The sequence below is a fragment of the Equus przewalskii genome, chromosome 19 (assembly GCF_037783145.1).
Source record: "Equus przewalskii isolate Varuska chromosome 19, EquPr2, whole genome shotgun sequence".
Classification (NCBI taxonomy): Eukaryota; Metazoa; Chordata; class Mammalia; order Perissodactyla; family Equidae; genus Equus; species Equus przewalskii.
The window spans coordinates 61414583-61438546 of NC_091849.1; the positions used below are offsets into that span (position 1 = coordinate 61414583).

General features: G+C 39.4%; 1 protein-coding gene across 8 annotated transcripts in view; it reads left to right on the top strand.

Moving 5' to 3' along the window:
- ADGRB3 (adhesion G protein-coupled receptor B3) overlaps positions 1-23964 on the top strand; it is a 644987-nt gene that overhangs the window by 616590 nt on the left and 4433 nt on the right. For all 8 annotated transcript variants that reach the window (XM_070584837.1, XM_070584838.1, XM_070584839.1 and 5 more), the window contains 3 exons: positions 1083-1726; positions 11703-11738; positions 21658-21762. In XM_070584837.1, coding sequence (XP_070440938.1) covers positions 1083-1726; positions 11703-11738; positions 21658-21762 — 785 coding nt within the window. The remainder of the gene's footprint in view (positions 1-1082; positions 1727-11702; positions 11739-21657; positions 21763-23964) is intronic.

The window sequence follows — 23964 nt, forward strand, 5'->3', positions numbered from 1 at the left end:
GTAGACAGAGCAGCAGTAGGTGCCCATGTTGACTAACTTGCACTGAGTCCTGTTCTCTGTGCTTTCAAGACCAAAATTACCAAGACTGTTTCTTCAGAATTTCATTCTCTCCTGCCTCAAAACCAACAGTTGTTCACAACTAAGCATGCTTTGAGTCATTCTTTCTCTATCACCCATAAAATATGGCTTTGTTCTCATATAGAGGAAAAAAAAGAAACAACAAATGTATTTCAATGAAGAATTCTAATCTTTCATTGGTTTGTTTGGTTTGGTTTGGTTTATGCTTTCATTTTGTCTCCTCTCTTACTACAAGTTATCAGGCATCTTTAATTTTTCTAAGTCATTATTTTTCAGGCTTAAAATAGAAGGGAGGTTTCAGATGGCCAGACTTTTTTTCTGCTTAACGTCAGTTGGCAATTTTAATACCCCCTCAAGGGCGTTTGAGCATATGGATTGATCTTGAAAAAAAATTCCTCTCTTTTCCTACGTGGAACTGAAGATAATAAACACTTTTGAACCCTGTATCTACCTTGACCATATGGACGTCATAGATAAATGCTCATTAACTCTCAACATGCATAATTTTTGGAGATATTTCTGATGCAGTAGGATGAAACTCTCATTAATTACCTCTTTCAAAAAGTATTTTAATGAAAAGAACTTGTAACATACTTAAGGGGAAAAGCGTTTAAGAAAACATCAACTTTATGTGAATATGTCCATAATTCTTAAAACTCTTTACAGTAAGTTGATGGATAAAACTTCTCTTGTAATATGCCTTTCCCCTGAAAAGGTATGCAGAGTTATTTAAGGATAGGGCATGAGATTTTTGAAAGTCCATTAATCAACTTTCATATATGTTTTAGCTATGGGCTCCGTGAGATCAATGAGAGCATATCAGAATCAATAAAGAGTGATTGAGTAATCTGGACCACGTACAAACAAATAGATATGTAATTTTTCAAAATATTATTTTTTTGTTATTTTAAGGAATTTGTTTAGCAGAGAGACAACAGAATATACAAATGAAAAGTAAAAACGTATTAGCTTTCTTTTATGAATTTTTGTATTTTAATTCACAGTTCTTCATAAGGATATTGGTCCTTGCCGAGCAGCAACAATAACAGGAACACTCTCTAGGATTTCTCTGAATGATGATGAAGAAGAAAAGGGAACTAACCCTGAAGGGCTAAGCTATTCAACATTACCTGGAAACGTCATTTCCAAAGTCATCATCCAGCAACCCACAGGTCTGCACATGCCCATGAGTATGAATGAGCTGGGCAATCAATGTTTGAAAAAAGAGAACAGTGAATTGCGAAGAACTGTGTACTTATGTACAGATGACAACTTGAGAGGGGCTGATATGGACATAGTCCATCCTCAAGAAAGAATGATGGAAAGTGACTATATTGTGATGCCCAGAAGTTCTGTAAATACCCAGCCATCAATGAAAGAGGAAAGCAAAATGAATATTGGCATGGAAACCTTGCCACATGAAAGGCTATTGCACTACAAAGTGAACCCTGAATTCAACATGAATCCCCCTGTAATGGACCAGTTCAATATGAACTTAGATCAGCATCTGGCACCCCAGGAGCATATGCAGAATTTGCCCTTTGAGCCTCGCACCGCTGTGAAGAATTTCATGGCCTCTGAGCTGGATGATAATGCAGGACTATCAAGAAGTGAAACCGGATCAACGATATCAATGAGTTCATTAGAGGTAAGCAATAGAATAAACCTTCCCTTGAAATTTGAAATATATATACGAATAGATTGATTCACGTGACACTGGATTGAGGGGGAAGAGTCACGCTAGCTTTTGCATTTATGTGTCATACAAGAATTTTTGGCGGGTTAGGATTAAGATTCTGGACATAGGTTTTTGCAGTAGCACATAAGAATCCCCTTTCTCAAGGTCATGTTTTTAAAAAGGAGCCCTCTATATTTAAAAAGATAATTGTCTTTTTACAATAATAATTCTGTCATAATGGCAACCAAGTGAGCATTCATAAAGAACAAAACAGAAGATGCTCCTGATGTTTCTCAGGTACCAGAGGTTCTTGTGGTGGTTAAAGCAGTTTCTGGATGGCATTACAAACTTAACCCAAGCTCTAGGTTTTCTACGTGAGGGCAGCTGTTAGAAATAACAAAGTCGGAATATTTCTATGGGTTCTACCATTACACTGATTATAAACTCTATTATTACATTATATCAATATCTTTCAGAGTAAATGTTTTCTCTTAGCTTTTACAAAATGATGACGACTAAAATTTTTGGTCTTAAATTGTGAATTCTCAGGAGGGGTGTAAACTGAGCAGGTTAAGAATCAGGACTCTGAGGCTTTTGTAAGAGAGCAAACTCCTCTCAGCTTCTTTTCTACCCATAAATTGAAGGAGAGGGTAGTCAACAGCTATCAATATCATTCATATTGCATCACAAGTAACCAAGCAAGATCTAAGGAGTATAATGTCTTATTTTCTATTGACATACATGTTACTATTTTGTATGTCATTTTACTTTGAAATTTTGCTGTAAGCCCACTGCGGATATATTGCATATGTTTAGTATACAATGCAATACTTGTATTCTTTATATGTATTGGTAATTGTTTTAGTATAATAGATTATTTCATAAGACACTATTTAGAGAAAGACACTATAATTGGTTGCATACCCTTTCCATCAGAAGTATGCTAATAATCGTATGTTCTAGTGTCCAGAAGTGCCCGGAGGCATTGTCCCTCTCTTCTCCCCACAAAGTCATGTCTTCCACTAGGTCAAAATGAAGAGAGATCCTGAGAGGTTAGATTACCTTGGTGAGTGCTGTAATTTTGAGATTTTTCCAACTGGATCGAGGAAATTCTAGAACAAAATGGGAATGTTGATGGGATCCACAATAAATTCCTAAATTCTAGATCAATCTTAAACAGAAGAGGGTTTCTGAGGAGAATCATTCCTCAGGACCAAAGGGATAGAGTCAATGAGGCCAAGTTCACTCCAGAGTGGCTGGAGCTCCCTCCACACAAAAGCATTCCATCCTTCTGAATTAGCAGCATAGCCGTGTTTCTCTTCTTCTAACTTGCACATCCCAGAGATAGCAGGTCCTCCACAGTAGAGACCACATGAGCACAAACTACCTGATGTTTATGCAAAATTGCAAAGGTTTGTAGGACATTCAGTGAATGTACATGTAATAATATAACATGATAAGTTATCATAATTCTGAGGCACTACTGGAAAACTCGTAGTGACTGTATGGAGTCTTCTGAATAGAATGGCTCTTTCAAATGTGCTAAAGTAGTTAGAATGGAATTGCGTTAAAATATTTTGCCTGTTATAAAAATGCTTTACGTACAAAGCCTAGAAACCTTTCTGGGTGTGATACTGCACAGGCTGTGTGTGCTCGAACAATGGACTGCATTTCCAAGTGCTGCTTTGTTCAATTTGCAATTTTTCCAAATCTCCGTATCCTTATTATTAACTATAAGCATCATATATAACTGTCATTCAGCCAAAAGATCTGCATTTAAATGACTGAGAGATCACAAGGCTTACATCTTGAAAAGGAAGAAAATTCAGGATTCAGAATGAAAATTCAGTTCCTCATTTTCATTCTTTAAAAAGAGTTTAATAGTAATTGCTTAGGGTGACCATTTTAGGAGACATCTGAAAGAGAATATATAGATGTGGAAATGAATAATAAAAATTAGCATTTATATAGCATCTTTCATTAGCAGATTCTCAAATCACCTTAAAAACATGAATTAATTAATCTTCACAACACCTCTGTGCAATGGATAAGTTGTTATAATCCTCGAAGTAAAGTCATTTGTTCAAGGTTACAGAGCAAGTGCTTAGCAAAGCTAGGAATAGAATCTTTCTGTCCTGAGCACTAGTGTCTAAAAGAGGCAGTAATGTGCCTGAACATTAGCATGAGAGTAATTTACAGTTGATTTAACCCTTGACAGACACTTGGTCTTATGGTGAATAGAGACATGAAATGGATGAAGTCTAGGTGTATACAACTAGCAGATTTTGAAGATAGGACTGTGGCCCATGAAGATAAAGTCAGTGGCATGGCTTTCTTTCTGAGCAGCATGATGCACTGTCAGGTAGAGCTGTCAGCTCTGGTAGACTGCACCTGCTGGGTCAACCACTGGGGGAGATGATATTCTGACAGCAGACACAACTGGAGCATCTACACAGAGTGGGGGTCAGCAGTAGCCAGGACGTGTCCTGAGTCTTAGAAGACAATGTGAAGATGAAAGTGAGTGAACATGTGGGTGCCATGAGGCTGGAGCTGTAGAACCATTGGAGCCTTCTGCTCTCTGAGTGAGAAGGGAGTTTACAGCCGCTGTGACCAGGCAGCAGAGGATGGCCAGGTGCTCAGGATCCTTCCAAGGATGCAAGCAAAGATGTTCATGTTGGTGCAGGAAGTTGGCTCTGCTCCAGAGAGAGGAGTGGGTGTCCACACAGTGCTCAAAGGGAGTGGGGAGGGAGAAAGCAAAGAAGGTGAAAGCTGTTAGCTTTTCTGTGGCAGAGAATGCAGTTCTCGGGAGGAGGCGAGCAGGCGAGGAAAAGCAAGACTTGAAGGAGAAAAAAAGAAAGCCCAAGAGTGGGTGAGTGGGTGGTAGTATTTATTCAAATAAACAGAAGGCAACAAAGAAAAAGGGAGGTTCCCCGGCCCGGAGGGCAGTGCTGGCAGAAAAGGCTCCAACCTCCAGGGGAGTTTGTTCAGTTCACCCCCAAGTTCTGAGTGTAAAAAGTTTAATAAATGCATGAAGTTTCCTGGCATTAAAGCACACCCAGATTTTCTCCCTGCCTAATCCTACCTTGTTTCTTCCTTTCTGTTATCTCCCATCTTCCAAACTGTATCCATTCCCAGAATGGACTTGTTAAGCAATTCTGAAGATTTTAGATTTCCACAATTATGGAGTAATTGCAGTATTAATCTGATAGAATTTCTCACAATGGCTCCAATCCTAGATGTCCTCAAATTGCTTGGCTTAAGGTTAAGAAGAATGCAATTGGCGTCAGCACTTCAGTCATCCAGTTAGTGAGCAAAATGCGTCACGTGCATGATGTGTATATAAAGCAAAAAAACATAGGCGCTAGGGAGCAAGTGGGGAAAAAGAGGTATCATAGTTCTCAAGCCACTGAGGACTAGGAAATATAGTTCAAATCTTGGATTGTGCTTCTATTTATTTTTTGAAAAATTATAGGTATATCATTGTAGTAAGAGAGCATTTGTTTTGACTCACTGGAACACTGGCATTGATTCAACAGCTTGAGGCTGTTAGATCTAAATAGTAAGCCTTTCCTCTCTGAGAAGTCTTCCCAACTTGTGTGCATGTCCAGGGCCTGTTTGCCACATGATCCACTCGTCACCCTTTTCCCCTGATTACTCAGGGTTCATACAAGTTCCTGCGTCATTGGCTTCTTGCTGGGTGAGAAGATGGGCCCCTCGGAAACACTGGTGAGAGACTGGAGGTTGGGGAGGAGAGGCCCAGGATGTTCCTTCCACTCTTTCTGCTTTGGGCAGCAGCTTGTGTCTCCTTAGCTATAGGTCTGTAGCGCTTCCAGCCTCTGCCACGTGCCTCACACCCTGGGCTGAGGTCACTGTGCCATCTCCCTTGCCATCCAGCCTGGGCTGAGGGGCAGGACAGTCTCTTCTTCTCCTGCTAGTCCCTGAGTCACCTCATGGTCTCTTAACGTGGCTTCTTAGCTCCTCTATCACTTGAATTCCTGTGAAACAATTTGCTCAAATGTAAATACAGTAAGTGGTTTCTGTTCTCCTGACAAATCTTGCCTTAATTTTTCCTATTAATAAAAAAGAAACTTTAATAACCAATCAGAGTTAGATAGTAAATTACAAAATTATTTTTTTCAGAAACAAAGTTTGGCTACTCTAGCCTTTCTAAACATTTAGGTATAAGCTTAACTGTGTTTCTCAAAACATGCTCAGATCAGTCTCTCTCAATTTATAAGTGGGCGGAAAGGGACACCTTTCTAGGTTAAATTTTTATACATCAGTTTTCCTCTGGACATGAATTATAGAGCTCTCAGCATAATGGTTTTTAAAAGTGAAACATTTTAGCGATAATCTCACATCACGGGTGCCTCACTTATCGCTACTGTGAGGATCAAATTAGGTAATGTACGTGAAGACCCTTTGAAAATTGCAAGGAGCACTTCAGACGTAAGGTGGGGTTTTGATCTCATTACCATTATGTCTTGAATATCTGTGAAGAAGCTTGAATTGAATGCTCCAGTAAATGGATATTCAGGATATTAGACAAATGTTATGGCCTCACGTGGGAACATGGAGACTGTCACTCGCAGAAGCCGTTGCAGAGCTGAGCATTGTGCAGGAGCATCATCTTCTCCTGCAGCAGGGGTGAAAGGAAGCCCCGTCCTTCTTTAGTGCTTTGTTCTTGCTCCTGGATTAGGGAATTTTGCCTTTTATGCAGGCATATAAACAAGATCAACTTGAGTAAGGGTCATTTTCAAAATTAGTTATTCTCAGGTTTCATTTCCACAGATATTTTGAATGGATTTGGTATCAAAGCTTTCTCCTTGAGTGGGTTCATTGCTCACTCTGTAATAGAAACTTTTAATGGCAGTCGTGTTGCTGTTTATTAGTCAGTGGAATTTATTCCTTGCTCTGAATCTTCTAGTGTCTTGTCCAGCCTACTTTGCAGTGACACAAACAATGAAGTAGTCCCTTTGAGAAATTAGTCATCGTTCTACGAGACTTAGATATGGAGAGATGCCTCTATGCACATGCTTGCCAAGTATTCCTCTGAATAGCCTCATCCCTTCGTGCATTTTCTTACTCATAAATCATCCTAAGGAATGTTTCCCTTCTATTAATGGTAAGCCTGCATTTTTCTAAACTGTCTTGATTCTCTTGGCTGTCGATTGATCCATTCATAATGATTTCTTTGTGCATTTAGTCCACCTGCTTATCCAAATTCTCCTGGAGTATTCCTGAGAAAAACAATAAAAGAAATAAGTCACATATTTCTGGATTTGTTTGGCTGCCATAGCACAGCTCCTCCTATTATGCATCAATAATTTTGTGAACGTCTACTGGTGTGTAGGCCCTCTGCTAGATGCTGGGATGTGAAAGTGCTCAAGACAGACGTGGATCCTGCCCCTGTGGTGAATAAACCCTGTGGAAGAGAGACCTAATTAACTGTTAACCAATGAATAAAAGACTGTGCTGTGTTGGGGCATAACCATGGAGTGGTAGGGAGAGACATCTTCAGATAACGTGGTCTGGGGAGCCTTCAGAAGTGCTGTGTGGGTGAAAGATGAATTTAAGAAGGAACGTAGCTTGTGAGGAGCTGGAGGGTGAGGGGACATTTCAGGCAAAAGCAACTGCAAGGGCGGAGGTCCTGAGGTAGGAAGAGCTTGGAGTAGTCTCATAGGATGACAAGACCTGTATAGCAAGGAGTGAGCTCCTTAAGATGAAGTTGGAATGGGAAAAAGAGATCAGCTTTTGCAGGACTTTGTAAAACATTGGAAGCAAACAAGGACTGTGAAGCAGGAGCTTGTCATGGTCATTTCTCCATCCATCCATCTATCCCTTTGAGGGTTTCAAAGAGAAAGAATTAGGATCCAATGGTAGTAGGAGAGGAGGTGGAGCAGAAAACTGGAGGTCAGTTAGGCTACTGAAGTAATCCAGACAAAAGATAAGAATGCCTTTGACTATAGAGATGAAAGTGGAGGAGAAGAGTGGCAGATGAAGATGGATTTTGTAGGTAGAACAGATAGCACTATGCTGGTGGGTTTGACATGCAGGATGAGAGACAAGAAGGAGTGAAGGGTGGCTTCTCAGTCTCTGGCTTGACCAACTAGACATCCAACATTTTCTGTGATGGGAAAAACATGAAGAAGAAAAGCACTTTTGGAACTTAAATAATGATATTTAAAACCATGGGAATGAATTATTTCATCAAGGAGAGAATATGAGAAACGAGAACTCAGGAACTCAATATTTACAAGGCAAGGAGACAACAAACAATCAGCAAAGGACACCTGATAAAGAGCTACAAGAAAGAAGAGAGGGAAAAAAAGAAAAGCTGAGAGATGAGGAGTGTTTTAATGAGAAAGTGATTAACTTTCAAAAGCTTCCGAGAGACCAGTAAGATGAGGATAGAAAATTGACCTTGGAAAGTGACCAGATAGAGCTCATCAGAGACCTTGACAGGAAGAATTTCAGTGGAATGTTGAGGACAGAATACAAGTTGGGGCATTGTATTAAGTGGGAAATTAAGAAAAGGAATGAGCATAGGAGAAACATCACTTACTGTGACAAAAAGGATGATTTGTATGAAGTTATTTGGGAAGTTGGGGATATGTAGAGAGAGGAATTTATATCTTCATAAATTATTTCAACACCATCCTGGCTTGTTTTAAATTTATATGTAGCATTTCTTCAATTGGCAGCTTATCAGAAAAACTGGGTCTCCTTTCTTAGTTGATTCTTGTTTTTTAAATATGTAACCATTATTTCTAATACTTTCATACCTTACAATACATTCCAGAGAGCTCAGAGGGACATTTGAATAGACACGTAAGTCACAGTTTCTACAAACATCAATGCTTTGAAAGACTTTTCAACATACTGCATGTATACCAAGGGTGAAAACAGATGGAGAGATGATGAGAGTTTTAGTGAGGAAGAATTCATGGAATTTAATGTTCTGGTTCTTCCATTACACCACAGATTTCCCAGTGCCTGATACTTCTTTAAGATAGAGTAGATTTGCAGTGGCAGACACATCTTGGAGGTGGAGAAGTCTACTGCTGTGTGTTATTATATATTACCATCAGATTTTTCTCTCAAATATGTACCATATTGATACTTTTTTCTCTAAAATATAATTGGTAGGTAAAAGTTAATGTGTTTGACCTGGCTTTATGCTTAGAAAGCATCTCAGTCCCACTGCTGCCAGCCTTGGATTGACTGGGTCCTCTAATGTTATTCTTGCTGAGTTCTAGTAACAATCAGCAAAATATTACAGGTACCTTCGCTGTAAAACATCACCACTTGTACCACTGAGCAGTTACCGAGACAGTGGAGAAAACACAGGGTCTGGAGTCAGAAGACCTGAATGTGAGCCCCAGCTGATTTGCTTAAAATCCAGGTGAAGTAGGCAAGTTATTTTAACTGCTCTCCTCCTCAGTTTTCCTCATTCATAAAATGAGGGTAATAAATAATACTTTCCTGGCCATCCCACAGGACAATTAGTGTGTTCAAATGTGATAGCACTTTATAAACTATAAAAGGTTGGAACACTTGGTCAGTATTGTGGGGATATGAATAATAGTACACCAAATTTTTTCCTCCCTTGGACTTTAAAAATCTACCACATTTTCCCCCACTCTCTGATTTTTACGTCTTCAATGCTTTATTTCCCAGCTCCCCTCCCCATCCACCCCGAACTCTCTTGAGGCTCTTTTGATTGAAATCTGCTTCATCTGGTCATTTCTCAGTTGGACCCTCCAAGGCTGCTAGTTCTGCTATACTCTATGTTAGAATTTAATTTTAATACAGTTACATAGACGAGAGAGACATTTATTTGTAGGAGCATATCCATTTTCTTTTCCGTATTTCACATCAACATAGGTGGCATCTGCTCTCATAAGAAGAGTCTGTCTCTGGTGTTCTTCCAGGTTCCCATCTTTTGGTTTTGCTCCTAAAATCTGGAGCCTTAGTGGCATGTATCCATCATTATTTCAAGTTCTTAGGCAACAGAGCCTTGCACTCAGAAGCAAACAGGGCAACATATGGCTGTTATAACCTTTGGCAACAGAGAAGCCCTCAGTGCGTACGACAGAAGGGCCTCTGCCTCTGCCGGCTGACTGAACCTTTTTCATAAGATTTCACTATTTAATTTTCAAATGGAACACAAAGCTCATGACTAATGTTCTATAATAATTGCTTAAAACCAAGTGTTTCTATGCTTGAATTTTGCTCTATTAGGAAAGAATTTTGCTTAATGTATACTTACAAAAATGTCCTGCTGAGTCACAGTGCCAAGAAGGCGAAGCATCCAGGAGCAGAATGGAAACAGTAACACTTAGTCTAGCGTATTGCAAAGCATGCTGCAGCACGCTGGAGCCCGGTTCTCATACAGCAAGGGTGGCAGGGAGATGGCAAAGCAGGGCCAGGTTAAGTGCCTGCCCACACACTCTCCTCCTTCCAGGATGTCACCAGGACTAAGTGGGCTGGGCTCGGCTGGGCCCCACTAGGCTGTTGCTGGGGACGAGAGCAAAGCTGGATCAACATGCTGAGCTTCCTTCCATTTCGCAAAGCAATCTTCCCAGCGCTTTCCTTGATTGCATGTGAAGACTGGATTCTCAGTCTGGAGGAGCTACACCAAAATCAAACTATTTCAGAACATTTTAACTTTTTTTTAAAACAAAATCTTTCTTTTGGCATACCCCTTCCATCTACTGAAACCTGCTTTGGGGAGCTGGTTACACAGGGAGGTTCTGGTTTCACAGTAGCAATTTTAGCTCTAGCTGCAGAAATTTAGTCATATTTTCCAAAAAAAACTGCATTAGTGCTTTGCTGTGTCTCCTAATGTTCAACAGCTATAAGAATCTCGCGCCTATCTTGGATATGATTCCCTGTCAGGTTATTGAACTTAAGACTATAGGTATTGGGAGAGAAGAAGAGGAAGAAGAAGTTTGTCCAAAGGTTTACATATTTTTTCCAAGTGCCTGAATATTAGTGGCTTTTAATATTTATTAATTTTCCCTGTGTTTCATACCCACTTTTCAAAAAAAAAGCCCCAAATTAAAAAAAAAAAACCCTATATTGAAAACTTACTTTGTTCTCTAAAAATTTGGAGGACTCAATACATTTATCAGATCCCTCCTTCTCACACCCAGTCATTCTAACTATCCAACCACCTCTTAGAGCAGATGCTAAGAGTACCTTGCCTCCACTCATATTATCACGGTAATTTCATTTTTGTCTTTGTTCCCGATTTTATCACTGCATATTTATCTGTAAGTAGATTCAGCAACTGTTTACCAGTCAGGGCCGTAGAGGAGCGCTGGGAGATATTTATATCCACATCTACCCTTTAGGGGTGTGCACTACTTGTTGTTTTACTAACTTGGAATAAATACTTCGGTTCCCAAGGACCAGCAATCAGAAGGACTTTCCTGTCATAGAAGAAATTTGTGGGTGAGACTTAGATAGGAATTTGGGGCTTAGACAGAGGGCCAGGTGGAATTGGGTAGGACTGAAGGCTGGAGGTTGGTTAGGGGGAGGTCTGGAGATGGCTAGGTGATTTTTCCTAAGCGGCTTTTGGTCCCTTGTGTCTATAAAGTAGTTTTGTATAGTAGATCTAAAGTCTTCTTCAAGACTGAATTTTTTTGTGTGAATTTTCATAGAAAAATTTTTCCTTACTGAAAAATTAGAATTAAGAGGTCGAGATGAGAAATATGCTGTATTTTTATGTTCTTAGATTTTAAAGGAAGTTCAAAGTAAAAATGGAATAATGTGTATGGAAGGGTTGAAATCGCAAAACTCTTCACATTTTCTTATATGAAGGAAATATTTGTAACACAAAGAAGCAGGATTATTTTATTGAAAATAATGGTTTTCATTTTATTTGAATAACTAAGCATAACTTTATTGGTTTTTCTTCTTTTTAAAAAATACCTAACAGAGAAGAAAATCACGATATTCAGACCTTGACTTTGAGGTAAGTTTCCAAGAATTATTTTTGTAATTTTAATTATTTGAATTCAAGATTGAGATATAATTAAACATAATATTCTGTGCAGCTATGTAGAGGTTCCGCTATTTTTTAATTAAATGGGAAATCAAACATTTTAAATTAAAATCCATGCTGTATAACTAGTTGTAGCAAAAACTTTTAGAGTTCTAATTGCTTTAAATATATGCTAAACTGAGATTTTCCAAACAGGTAAGGAATCCATTTTATAAATGTGAAGATAAATATGCAATTGATGGTGAGGGTTGAACTTTGTCAGTTCAGTTTGTTGGGAGATGGGAATGTCAGCTTCTTGATTTTCATATTTAAAACAATTACATTCGTTTTACTTCAGTGCCTGCCTGTGCAGACCCTGTGAAGATGCTTTGGCTGGTCTGTCTGGGACTTTCCTGCCTTGGGTCCTGATTCCTATTACTTAGGTTCTCTGTGGTACATTCCAGATTCTTTTTTCCAAAAGCAAGTGTTGCTTCAATGTGCTCCTGTGTTTGGTAAATGCCTTTTCACAGACATACAAGATGAAGATGTTCATTTTTCCAATTTACTTTGAATTTATATTGATGCTATGTTATCGATGCTAGAAATTACTGAAATCATACCATTTGAGCAGCTTATGCTAAGCACAAAATTAATGATGTTGGAGCATCACATAAAATGCACTTATGCATCTTGATAATTGGATATGATTCATAGCCTGCTGACATAATTGGATATAATACATTATAAATTTCTCCTGCATATTTGTACTGTTGTGATGCTTACGTAGAACTCAATACTCTTAGCTGATATTCCTAAAATTACAGAAGATTCTCAGAACATGGAAAATCATAATTCAGTCATTTCATTTATGTAGATGAATGTTGCAGCTCGGTAATGTACATCAGGCATCAAAGGTGAGACTTAACTGTTTTTATTACTGCAATGGGGAACAAACTCCGGCTTTACCCTGAATAGAGTCTAAGGAAAACTGGTCTTTTTCAGTAATATTTCAGTAGTATTTGTACAAGATACAAAATAGTGATAAAGAATTTAGCCTCAATGATTAGGGGGCAAATTTTAGCAGTGATGTGGCTCAATTGTAGCAACCTGGTATGGGATAAATATCTCATTACATCCTAAGTTTTGGGGGTAAAAGTATCAAGACTATAAATTCAAAGAGAAAAATATTTAACAATCTTCACTTTTAGATTCTTTGGTGCCTTTTAGGGGATAGATATTTTAGTGGGTTTTTTTTCTGTTAATTCTTCAGGTAGCCAAAAATAGAGGATCATACTGTATATATATTTTCGGTCCTGAGAGCGATAAGCTGTTATGTTAGTACAAAGGAGGTGGAAGTGGGAATTAACCCACCAGGCATCGGTGACAAAATATTGTAAAACCCAGATCTAAATTAAGCATCAGTGCAACCAACCAAAGTTATGTAATCCCAAGCACTGAAAAGAAGTCTTATCACACTGTGTCATTTGGAGCATTAGAAAACCTGTTCTTTCTAGTATGTTCTCTATGGCAACTGAGAGCAGATTCCTTAAGTTGATACTTCTTCCTATGCTTAGAATTCCAACATATAACATGGAATCATCAAAACATTTGCTGATAATGGGAAGAAGTTGCAACATAACAACCCTGGATATTTTCTTTAGCTCTTTAATTGCTAATTATTGTGATTGCTATAGGTGTCAACATTTAGGGGGAAAAGACTTTGAGATGTCATGTTTTCTTTACCAACTATTTGGTACTACTCCCTTAGTCTATGTGCAACTATGGTTACATGGGAGATATCTCATAAATTGTGTTCAGAAAAATGATTGCCAGATTTCAATGCTGAGGAATTTTAATACAATCTACTTGAACTTGGTGGATGGTCCTTGAGGAAGTGTCCAAGCTGTCCTCTCCCCCTTTAATTCAGGCTGGATAAATTATATTTGTTTATGTCAAGCTTCCCAATAACCCTGCACTCCACCCCACAAGCATTACCACACAATGGCCACATGAGCATTTTGCTACTGATGGACATGCTGCCTCCTGGTCTCCTGAAAGCATCTTGCCTTCAGGCCTCACACGCTCCCCAGAGTCTATACATGATAACAATGTTCTTTCCGCTAGTGTATCCGTAAAACTCTGTGGCTAGTAAGTGTTACACCTGGGACAAGCCCTTTCCTGTGGCCGATCTCCAAGACAAGATTGCATTCCTGGTATACATAGAGCAAAGGGTTGACTGGTCATAAAGTGGCAGAACACAGATTCTTGCTTTCTGGGACATACATGGAACACATGGTGGGGATCATCCTGTGTTCCGTGACAGACCACTTATTGGATTTGTATTCCCAGCTCCAAGAAGGGACCTGGTATATGTTAGGCATTCAATAAATTTTCTTGCAGTGATTGGTATATAGTATGCATTCAATAAATTTTCTTTGAATGAATGATGAAAACTGGATTTTAAAAAATTCAATTTTGCTTTAATAAAAAATTATCAAACACTATATCTGAGTCGGAGCAGAGACCAGTATAGAAAATGAACAACCGGAGGGAACACCTGAGAGATAGCCCCACTGAACTTCAAAGAAACCCATGTCATATGTAACTCAAGGCAGCAGAAATGGCAGGTAGAAATTGTATGAGGAGAAATAGGCGTGGAGGCTGGCTAAGGCGTGGCGTGCTCAAGAAACAGGAAGTCCAAATTCACTGTAACATGGGGTCTGTGGGAGACAAGAACGGACAGAGGAGGTAACTGAGAAACCAGAGAGCAAAGGGCTTGCACCCTAGGGAACAATTTTTACCTAATCTGCTACTAAAGCTGCTAAGGCTTTTTTTGTTGTATTTTGTTTTGTTTGTTTCTTTGTGAGGAAGGACTTGCTCTGATCTGGGCTTTAGAAAGATGAAAATGGCAGTTATGGGAAGGAGAAATGGTAGCAGGGTGAACGAGGAAGCTGAAATACAAATTAAGAAGTGATCTGTCCAGGAAAGAAGAAATAATGGTCCACTTCCCAGAGGCGGTTGGAAAAGAAAGGGGTGCAGTCCATCTGTGGAGTCAGGGTCTGTGGGATTCGATCCTGACAGAACATGGGGTGCAGGACGGATGAGGGAGCCGAAAAACGTGGCTGCAGGTCTGCACCTCAGGCTCTGCTGGTACCGTTAACAGATCCGGAGAAATCGAGGAGACATCCAGTTAGGGCGAGTTGCACTTTAACGCTTTGGGGATTAAGGTGCCTAATATGAAGCTAAATCAGAAATACTAGGCAGGTAGTTTTAACGGTCTGTCTTGGGTTGAGGACAAAGCTCAAGGAATTCTTAGGAATGCAATTACACGCATCCATTCTGAAGCTGTAATAAACATTATTATCCATTCCATATTAAATACTTCTCTGTCCCCATATTTTTAATCTTCTCTTCCAAAAACGTGAGGACAAACTTTGTCACATTCTTCCATGGGAAACTTGTAGCCTTAGAAAGTTCCTTTGATGTTCATAACGAGCCCCACACTCGTTAAACCCAAGCTGTAAACCCAAGCTGCTCAAAGTGGGGAGAGGTGACAGTGGCCAGAGGGCACAGGAAGACACAGATCCGGGATGTTCATGGCCTATCTTTCGGGGACTTGAATTTTTATTGCAAGATTTGGGGAAACATAGTCAAGTAAGATAAAATATGCTATATTAATTTTATATCACTGTGAACACAGCTAAGCTATGACACAGAAGATAAAACATATACTAATTTCTGAATAGAAAGCGTGCAATTTCTAAGAAATATCTTGCTCATGCTGGCCCTCCTGCTTTGTCCCGGACCGCCAGCAGTGAGTGTGCTCTGTTAGGCAACCAGCGCATTTGGGAGGAAACGTTTAAGTTCCCCAGTCCTACCCTATATCCATCTCTTCCAGATTACTCAGTTTAAACTGTTGCAAAATTGTTTATTTGCAGCCAAGTAGACTCTGGAGTGGCAGTAACAAAATGAAAAATATATATACCTCATTCAGTTTTTTCGACACTCTGTATGGCTTCTTTTAAGCTCTGGGTACATGTTTATTCAAATAGAAACATAAATAGCCACTGTAATGTCAGACAGCTCAAGTGGCTACAGGTTCTGTGTTATGGACACATTGGGATCCGCCTTTAAGAGTCAAGTCATCTTTGCAGTGGGCACGGCTTTAACATTCACTTCAGACTCGCACCCAACAGCCCACGCTTTACATGCGGAGCAGTAAAGAAGAAGAACCATAGGTTGATGCTAATAAATGTGGACAGCGGCGGGAGAGGTATATAAATTCCTGAGGCTGGGAAAGGCAGTTCAGGCAGAGTGATTTCTAATTCCTGTCAGCACAGAATTTCCAGGCCCCACAATCTAAAGTTTATAGTCGGGAGATTCTCCAACTTTTTCTAACAATTTCTCAGTTACTAAAAGTCCGTGTAAGGTAATGCCTATCTCACGGGGAAGTCAGACTCAAATCTCAGCTCTGTGACCCACACTTCTGAATTTAGAAGAGAAAACCTCCAGTTGGTTTCAAATCTACCTACAGGTCCTTTGTAAGCCACCTGTCTGGAAACTAAGGGAGCACAACAGGGTCAGAAGGGGAGGTAGAGTTCCTGTCTGAGGCCGACAAAATGAGTCTTCCTTCCAACAGGGAGACCTCTTGATGAGGAGCAAAGTCAAGATTTAGGGTGGCCTTCCATGCTGCAGGCACCTTTCCTGGCTCATGGCCCTGTGCCATTTCATTCATTTAATTTATTCTGTACACATTTATGGAGCACCTGCTGAATGCCAAACATTGTGCTGGGTGTCAGGCATCCAAGAAGTGGCCCACAAGATGTTCAGAGACAAGATACCAGCCTTCCACAAGATAAGTCCAGTACTGTGGGATGGTTGCAGGGTGATCAATACCCAGAGTTTAGTGGGTTCACACAGAAGGCACCTAGCCCGCCCTACATTGTTTCTTCTCCTTTTCCATCTGGATAGGGCATAATCACAAACTTGCATCTTCTGAAGGAGGCTGCTCCCACACCTGTGGGATACGTGTAAGACAGCATGCGAAGAGAAGTGACTTTGGATTCCGGATGAATTCCTGCTCCCTCACCTCCTCTGAGCTTGGGAGCTTTCCTTAGCCTCTTGAGCCTCAGCATCCTAATCAGGAAAGTGAGAGAGTGACTCCTACCTCCCAGGGCTGTTGTGAGGATTAAGAAAGATAATAATGGCCAACATTCCTTAAGTGGCTCTTATCTCTGTGCTCCACCGATAAGTGATTTAGGTCCCTTTTTAAATCTTCAAAACAGCCCTGCTTTTGCAAGGTTATTCTGACTACTGAAATGAGTGAAAAGGATTTTGTGCCCAGACCACACAACTGGAAAGTGATGGAACTGAGATAGAAACCCAGCTTTGTCCAGACTCAGAGCTGTTAGCTTTGCCGTGTCCCAGGATTTCATCCAGGGGACTGCCTGGGACGCGGTAGGTGCTGAAGACATACAGGTTGTTTATATTGTAGGGGATGAAGACAATTCTTCTACCCTCTGGGTCCTTCTGGCTGGCCTACGAATTAAATTCCATGAGACAGAATAGAGAGAGAATTAAACAAAGCTTTATAACATGTGTACATGGGAGACACTCAGGAAAACTGAGCAACTCTCCAAAATGGCGGAGGCTGTTACCTTAATACTATCTTCAGCTAAAGACAAAGGAGGATGTTGTGGGTAGTGTTTTGGGACTTCAAAGGGGGAGGAAGGCAATTCCCATGGAAATGGAAAAGCAAGTGTCTGGTAAACAGAACTTTGATAAGAATGGGCTTAGCAAGGACCCTCCCAGTCTCCTGACACTCAGAGTTATCTATGATGATGGCCCGTCCTGGGCATAGGCCTTCTATCTTAAATTCTTTTAGGTAATTAGGGGGAAAGCCAAAGTTACTTTCATAGTCTTTTGTTCTTAAAAATAATCAAGGCAAAGAGACACATTTTGGGGTGGCCAATTCTGATCCCCCACAATATCCTAATTTTTCTCAAATATCTGAAATTTCATAAAAGTGCTTTACAACTTATCGCTTTTTCTCTAATAGCAACAATCAAAAGGCCACAAAGACTGCCTCCCTTGAGTTACAGAGACATAAAATGAAAGAGAAGTGTTTTGTGAAATAAGCTATTCAGAAGACAATGTTTCTGTGCAATTAGGTTGCTGGTCCTCTTGGGATGGGGGTTCATACACAGCTTCAAAAACCGTTGCGTGATAATAATCTGAGGGGAAGGGAGCATTACCAAGCATTTATCCTTATTGCAAAAGATGCCTATAATATTTGACAGGCACTGTAACTAGAGGAACCTGAAGTTTATATATATTGCCAATTAGACTATATTGTTATAAAATTTTTACAAGGTTTTATAAAACTAAATTCTAAATTGAGTTTTTCACAGAAGCTAATTTCTTTAGGACACAATGTTTAAGTCATAAAAGAAAGAAAAAGTAAACAGATAAACCTTAAGGTCAGTAAAAATCCAAAAATAGCCATCAAAATGGACCAATAATATTTATAAGCATGAAAATTTCCAATTTGATGGTTAAGACCATTAAAGGCATGAGAGCTGCAAATAAATAATTATTCAGACAAGTAATTAAATAAGAGGAAACCCTTATTACTTGTAAAAACTAAAACCACAGGTAAGTTTTTATACCAGAATTGCTGGGTTAGAAACTCTCCAGTATTCGCTGTGATGCCGCCTTTATTGTCAGCGGAAGCTTCCTCACTAAAAAATGAAAGATGCATTGAGTCTGTGAACAAGAAGGAATCACGCGTCGAAAATAAAACTGAGCCCATGACAGATACCTGAGCTGTTGACTGGCAGCTCTAAAGTGGTACTTCTGTCAGAACCAGCAGGCAATCATTGCTATGGTGATTTTTGGTTGTGTCAAGGTGGCAGTTTCAAATTAGAATGATTATCTGGCATGAGGATGTATTTGCAATTTATGTTTGTAGGTAGGAAGGGCCCCAGATTTCAGCATCCAAATTTTCAGTTTTTTCCATATTTATTTCAGTGTCCTTGAGCTTTATTATTCAGAGTAGCTTTCATTAGCCTATTAGAACGTTGCAAAATGCTTTTTGGTTAGGTAACACTGGTGTCCACCATATCTGAGTACGTCCTAGCAATCAACCTCCTCAAATTAAAATCCACTCAGTTCTGAGTCAGGTGCTGTCCATTCAATATGATTATACAAACTCCGATTGGTTAATGTATCCTTCTTTCCGTGGGATATATTTGACACTTTGTTTGCTCTACTAAACATGCTTTGTTCAATAGAGATATTTGGTTGCAAGAGACAAAGAGTGATTTTGACTAACAAGAAAAAGAGAACTTTGTTAGAAGGATATAGAATAATTAACCTCTTGGCCAGGGCATGGTAGGGTCCTTGACTGACATTTCCAACAACATGGGAGGGTATAGCTCCCAATGCAAAGTCAGGATCCTCTCATGAGATGAAAGATAAATGGAGACTGCACATACAAAGTCATCACAGCCCGCCTTAAAACTAGGGAGCTGTGCCAATAGCATCAGCTATCTCAGAAGACAGTGAGTTCCTTGTCTGTGGAAAGGAATGATCTCATTGAGCAAAGGGGATTTGGGCATAAGACTGAAAATGGCACTAGAAATTCTCTAAATTTTAGAAAATGGAGGAAAGAGCAAATGATAGAGGAATTTTCAACTTAAAAATGAATATTTAAAAATTTAGGAATCTACCTCACTTGGATTTATCTTAGCAAATTCCTCTATAACTTGCCCTCATAACAGCACCATTTGTTTTCCTTATCACAGTTCTAATTGAACATTTATTTGCATTATTGTGTGAATACTGCCTGGGTCCTCCCTTCAACCTCCAGTTTAAGAGGGCAGCCACTCTATGGGCTTTTGCACACCATCATTACTCCAGCATCTAGCACAACATGTGGTGCTCATGAATATGTATTAACTAAGGAATGAAATATCTTTAGAGAAATGTCAGTAGTGTGACATCACTCCTACCCACTCTACTAGAAAGTAACTATAGAGTAAGATGCATTATCATGAAAAACTCTATTTGTAAGTTAGAGCCAGAGTCAATATTCTGATGACTACAGTTTTTTAAAAAGGTACTCCTTGTAACACAAATCTATACATTAATCAATGTTTTGGGACCTGATACTGCATGGGACTATTTTCCTCCCCAGGTATAGAACATACTGCATTATGTTTGCCAGCTACGTGGTCCCCAAAATCCCACCATTGAGTTGCTTATGCAAATCTTCCCTTCCATAAATCTCCATCAGCCATCACTAGTCAAATTATGTCTGCCTGATGTTTCTCTGTAAATCCTGCAAGTCTGTTTCCTGTACTCTTCCCAAAACTGATGGGAGCTTAATTGCTCTGTAATTGCTTGCTATGTTTCATATCCCCGTCATGAATAATGCTGCCATGTTCTCATCCTCAACCACTTGGTTCGTCAACAGCCAACTCCTAGAGCTAAGAGGAGCAAAGACGAAAATAATCTGCTTGTAGCAGGATTTAAAATGGCAGGATTCTCTCAAAGTAGGCTAATGAAAATAGAAGAAATTAGCTAAACAAAGGATTGTCTAAACACAGACTCATTAAATACAGGCAATGAAAGTTAGCATAAGGGAGAAAAAGGTTTTTAAAAATATGTTAAAGATTCAATTTGCATTTCTCTTTTGCCTTTTTTTCCTCAAGGAGATAGAGTTCTCCACAAGCGTCTTTTTAGAAGAAAATTAAGCATGATAGATCTTCCCCTAAAGATATATTTCTTTTTCAAAACAAATCCTTACTTTTGAAAATATATGGGAATTAAAACAATAGACCAAATGTTCAAGTCATAGCTTAGGCATGAATATAACAAACCTACGTAGTCCACATGAGTGATGGTGAGTTAGGAAGCACATGCTTAAAAATCCTATAACATCTTACACAAACATGAAGGCACAATCTTGGACAATCACTGAAATATTGATTTGTAACTTTTAAAAATCAAAATTGAGGAAGGCATTTTCTCCTTTAAAATAACACTCGAAAATACAGGGGATTTATTATCTAACTCTTCTTTGTTAGTGCTCTTTTAAATGCTCTGCAATAGAAAAAGATTCAGCTCACGGGACTTCCCCATTGTCATTTTTATTTATGACTCCATTGAGCTACAATGAAGTTGGGAGAAAGGGCGTAACCAGGGATGAAGAGTACTAACATATTTGTATCTGTGATTTTAGAAGCTCATCAACCACACAGTTTATGCTCTGAATCCTAACTGTTAAGATTCTGTACCGTCTCATAAACAAATATGAAACTTATGGGTCAGATTTTCCTTCTGGAAGTTTAATCATTATTCACATGGAAAGTAAGATTTCAGATCTCACATATATTTTGGATACTTTAGTGCCTTGAGTCAGCTTTAATGGCAGGGCTTGGGAATTTGCTTCCCCTTTAGTGCAGCCAGCTAGGATTTTAGTGTTTATAGAAATAAAACATAAAAAAGTAATATTTCCCATGACAAGCATGAGAGACTCGGGTGCTTTACAAGCCCAAATTTTTAAACTTTTTTTTTTTTATATTGTAACAGTTTTTGTAAAACAGCTTTAACTTTGAATGATGAAAATCTAACCCAGGAATGACTGTTACATTTTTAATGCACCCACAAGAGAAAACTATTTTTTGGTAATTTTGTAAGTGGAAGAAAAAGCCAATTCTTCATGTTCAAGAAGTGCTGACCATGAGACAAGGATTTGGTGCAACTCATGTGCATCTGTGGCATCCTTTGGGACCTCCTGGTTCCTGCCAAACTTGATTTCCCTTATTAGTAATGCAAAAATATTAAATCTCTTTTTTTAATGCATAAATCACATTAGAAATGAGAGCCATCCTGTTCTCTTTTGCAGAAGGTCATGCATACGAGGAAGAGGCATATGGAACTGTTTCAGGAGCTCAATCAGAAATTTCAGACGTTGGACAGATTTCGGGATATACCAAATACAAGCAGCATGGTGAGTATACCGGGCTTGCTCGGTGGCTGACCTGCGCTGACCCCATGTCATGTCAGCCATCATCCTGCCCTCAGATGCTCCTCGTTGTCTCCGGAACACAAGACCTGCATACATGGAAAAAAATAATAACCCCTCAAAATGTACTTTGGAATGTACTAAGAGGCAAATTAGGAATGACAGAATCTTTAGGCATTTTTATTCATATGTCAAATATTCTCATTTACAAGCTTTAATTGGAATTAGTTATATATCAAAAATGTGTTGGCTTCACCTGGGCCTTTTCTCATCAGCTAAAAGTTAATTCAAATATCCAAATAGTTAACTAAATGTTTCCATTTTCATTTGAATGCCTGGTGTTTTAAGGTCATAGTACAAACAAAGAGGGAGAGAGCGGGAGAGTTGGTTTTGTTACCTGAAACCAGAATGGTAGGTTTTGTCTCTAGGAGATTCACTTGTGGGTTTTTTTGGGTTTTTTTTAATGAGGAAAATTGGCCCTGAGCTAACATCTGTTGCCAATCTTCCTCTATTTTATGTCTTGATAAGTGGTGTGTGTAGGTCCATGCCAGGGATCCGAACCTGTGAACCCTGGGCCACCAAATCGGAGCACGCAAACTTAACCACTACACGACCGGGCTGGCCTCGAAATTCACTTGTTTTGTGACAAGTGTTTTGGGAAACACATCAACAATCAACATTGGGGACTTTGACTGTTGATTGTGACCACTCTCTTCTCATGCATTCACGCTACCGCAATCCTAGCATAGGACTTCATCAAATAAAATGATAGTCTGCAGTTGCTCTGCATGGCACAGTCATAGCTCCAGAGAAGACTACATAATTATTTGTGAGGGCACAGGACCAGGAGTCCAGAAATCAGTATACTAGAAAGCTCAACCAAGAACCATTTAATCTTGAGCAAGTTATCCAGCTCAGGTTTCTAAACCTCAATTTTCTCCTTCCAAATTGAGCACAGGACACAGTGATTAACTTAGGCTTCCTTCGATCCTCACAACACTTTCCAAGGAAGGTAGAGCACTTGAGGGGTTAAGAAGCTGAGGCTCACCTATAAGAAGCTGAGCACTGCCATCTGACACCACGCTTCTTCACTCCAAATAGAGTGTGTGTTCTTTGCCTCACACAGTTGTAGCCCTTGGATGGCCCCCTCCTCACAATATAAGGGGTCCTAATCTGTATGTTGCTCTAAGGTACACGCTGTTTGATCACCTTCAGGCTCCAGGGATCCTTCCATACGTGTGTGATGAGTCTTAATCCTGGCTTCTGGTTAGTAACGTTAGCCTATCAAGAGCAAGAATTTACGCCTGTCAGTGTTTGCCTTATGTCCCTCTCAGCATCAGTGCAGTGCTGGTCGTGGTGAGTCATCAGTGAGTGGCTGCTCTTGGTTTATGCCTGTCTCTGAGAGTTCAGTCTGTGTTTGTTAAGTGAAGGTTATAAGGAGTACTGTACACTTTAACTCCTAATTGGTCTGTGAATAGTTCACACGTGTGTCAGTCTATTTTCCCCCTTAAGGCAGGAATCGCGCATTACTTATTCCCAACACAATACTATGCATGTAGAAGACACTTACCCAAAGTGAGTGGTTCTTTCTCATCTACTCCTCCAAATGTTAAGCTGTCAGTTTTTGGTTAGCAGGCAAATAAGAATTGTGCCATTGAGGTTAGACTTAAACACATTAGCTACTCATTTTGGAATATTGAAAGCTAATGTTGAAATAGATTGAAGAAACTTCATTTGTTTATGAAAAAACAAAACATAGGGTTATGTTTACAGATCTGAAAGACTTATGTAACAGATACAGCTGGCTGCCTGCTATGTTATAGTAATTTCCCCTTGTCGTATGGTCTGGGTAGTAAATCATTAATGGCACAAATATCTGTGTCTCAGTTTCCTGACAACCAAAATAGTCCAGTAATTACACCACATCTCTGCAGCAGCGTGCTTTTTCTAGAGAAGATTTATAAATATTTGTCATTTGGGAGGTTAGTACTGGGGAGGATAGGGTTGTCATTGCTGCTTGACTATTGTGCTAAATATCTCAGAACAGAAAAAAAAAGGAGTTCCTTATTTAGTTTTGATTAATAATGTACATGTGAGTGAGTTCATTATCCTTAATTGTCATATAATTCGTAGTGGCACATGGCTAATGAAAAATTGCATAATTGGGTAGAGAAAGACATTTTCAAA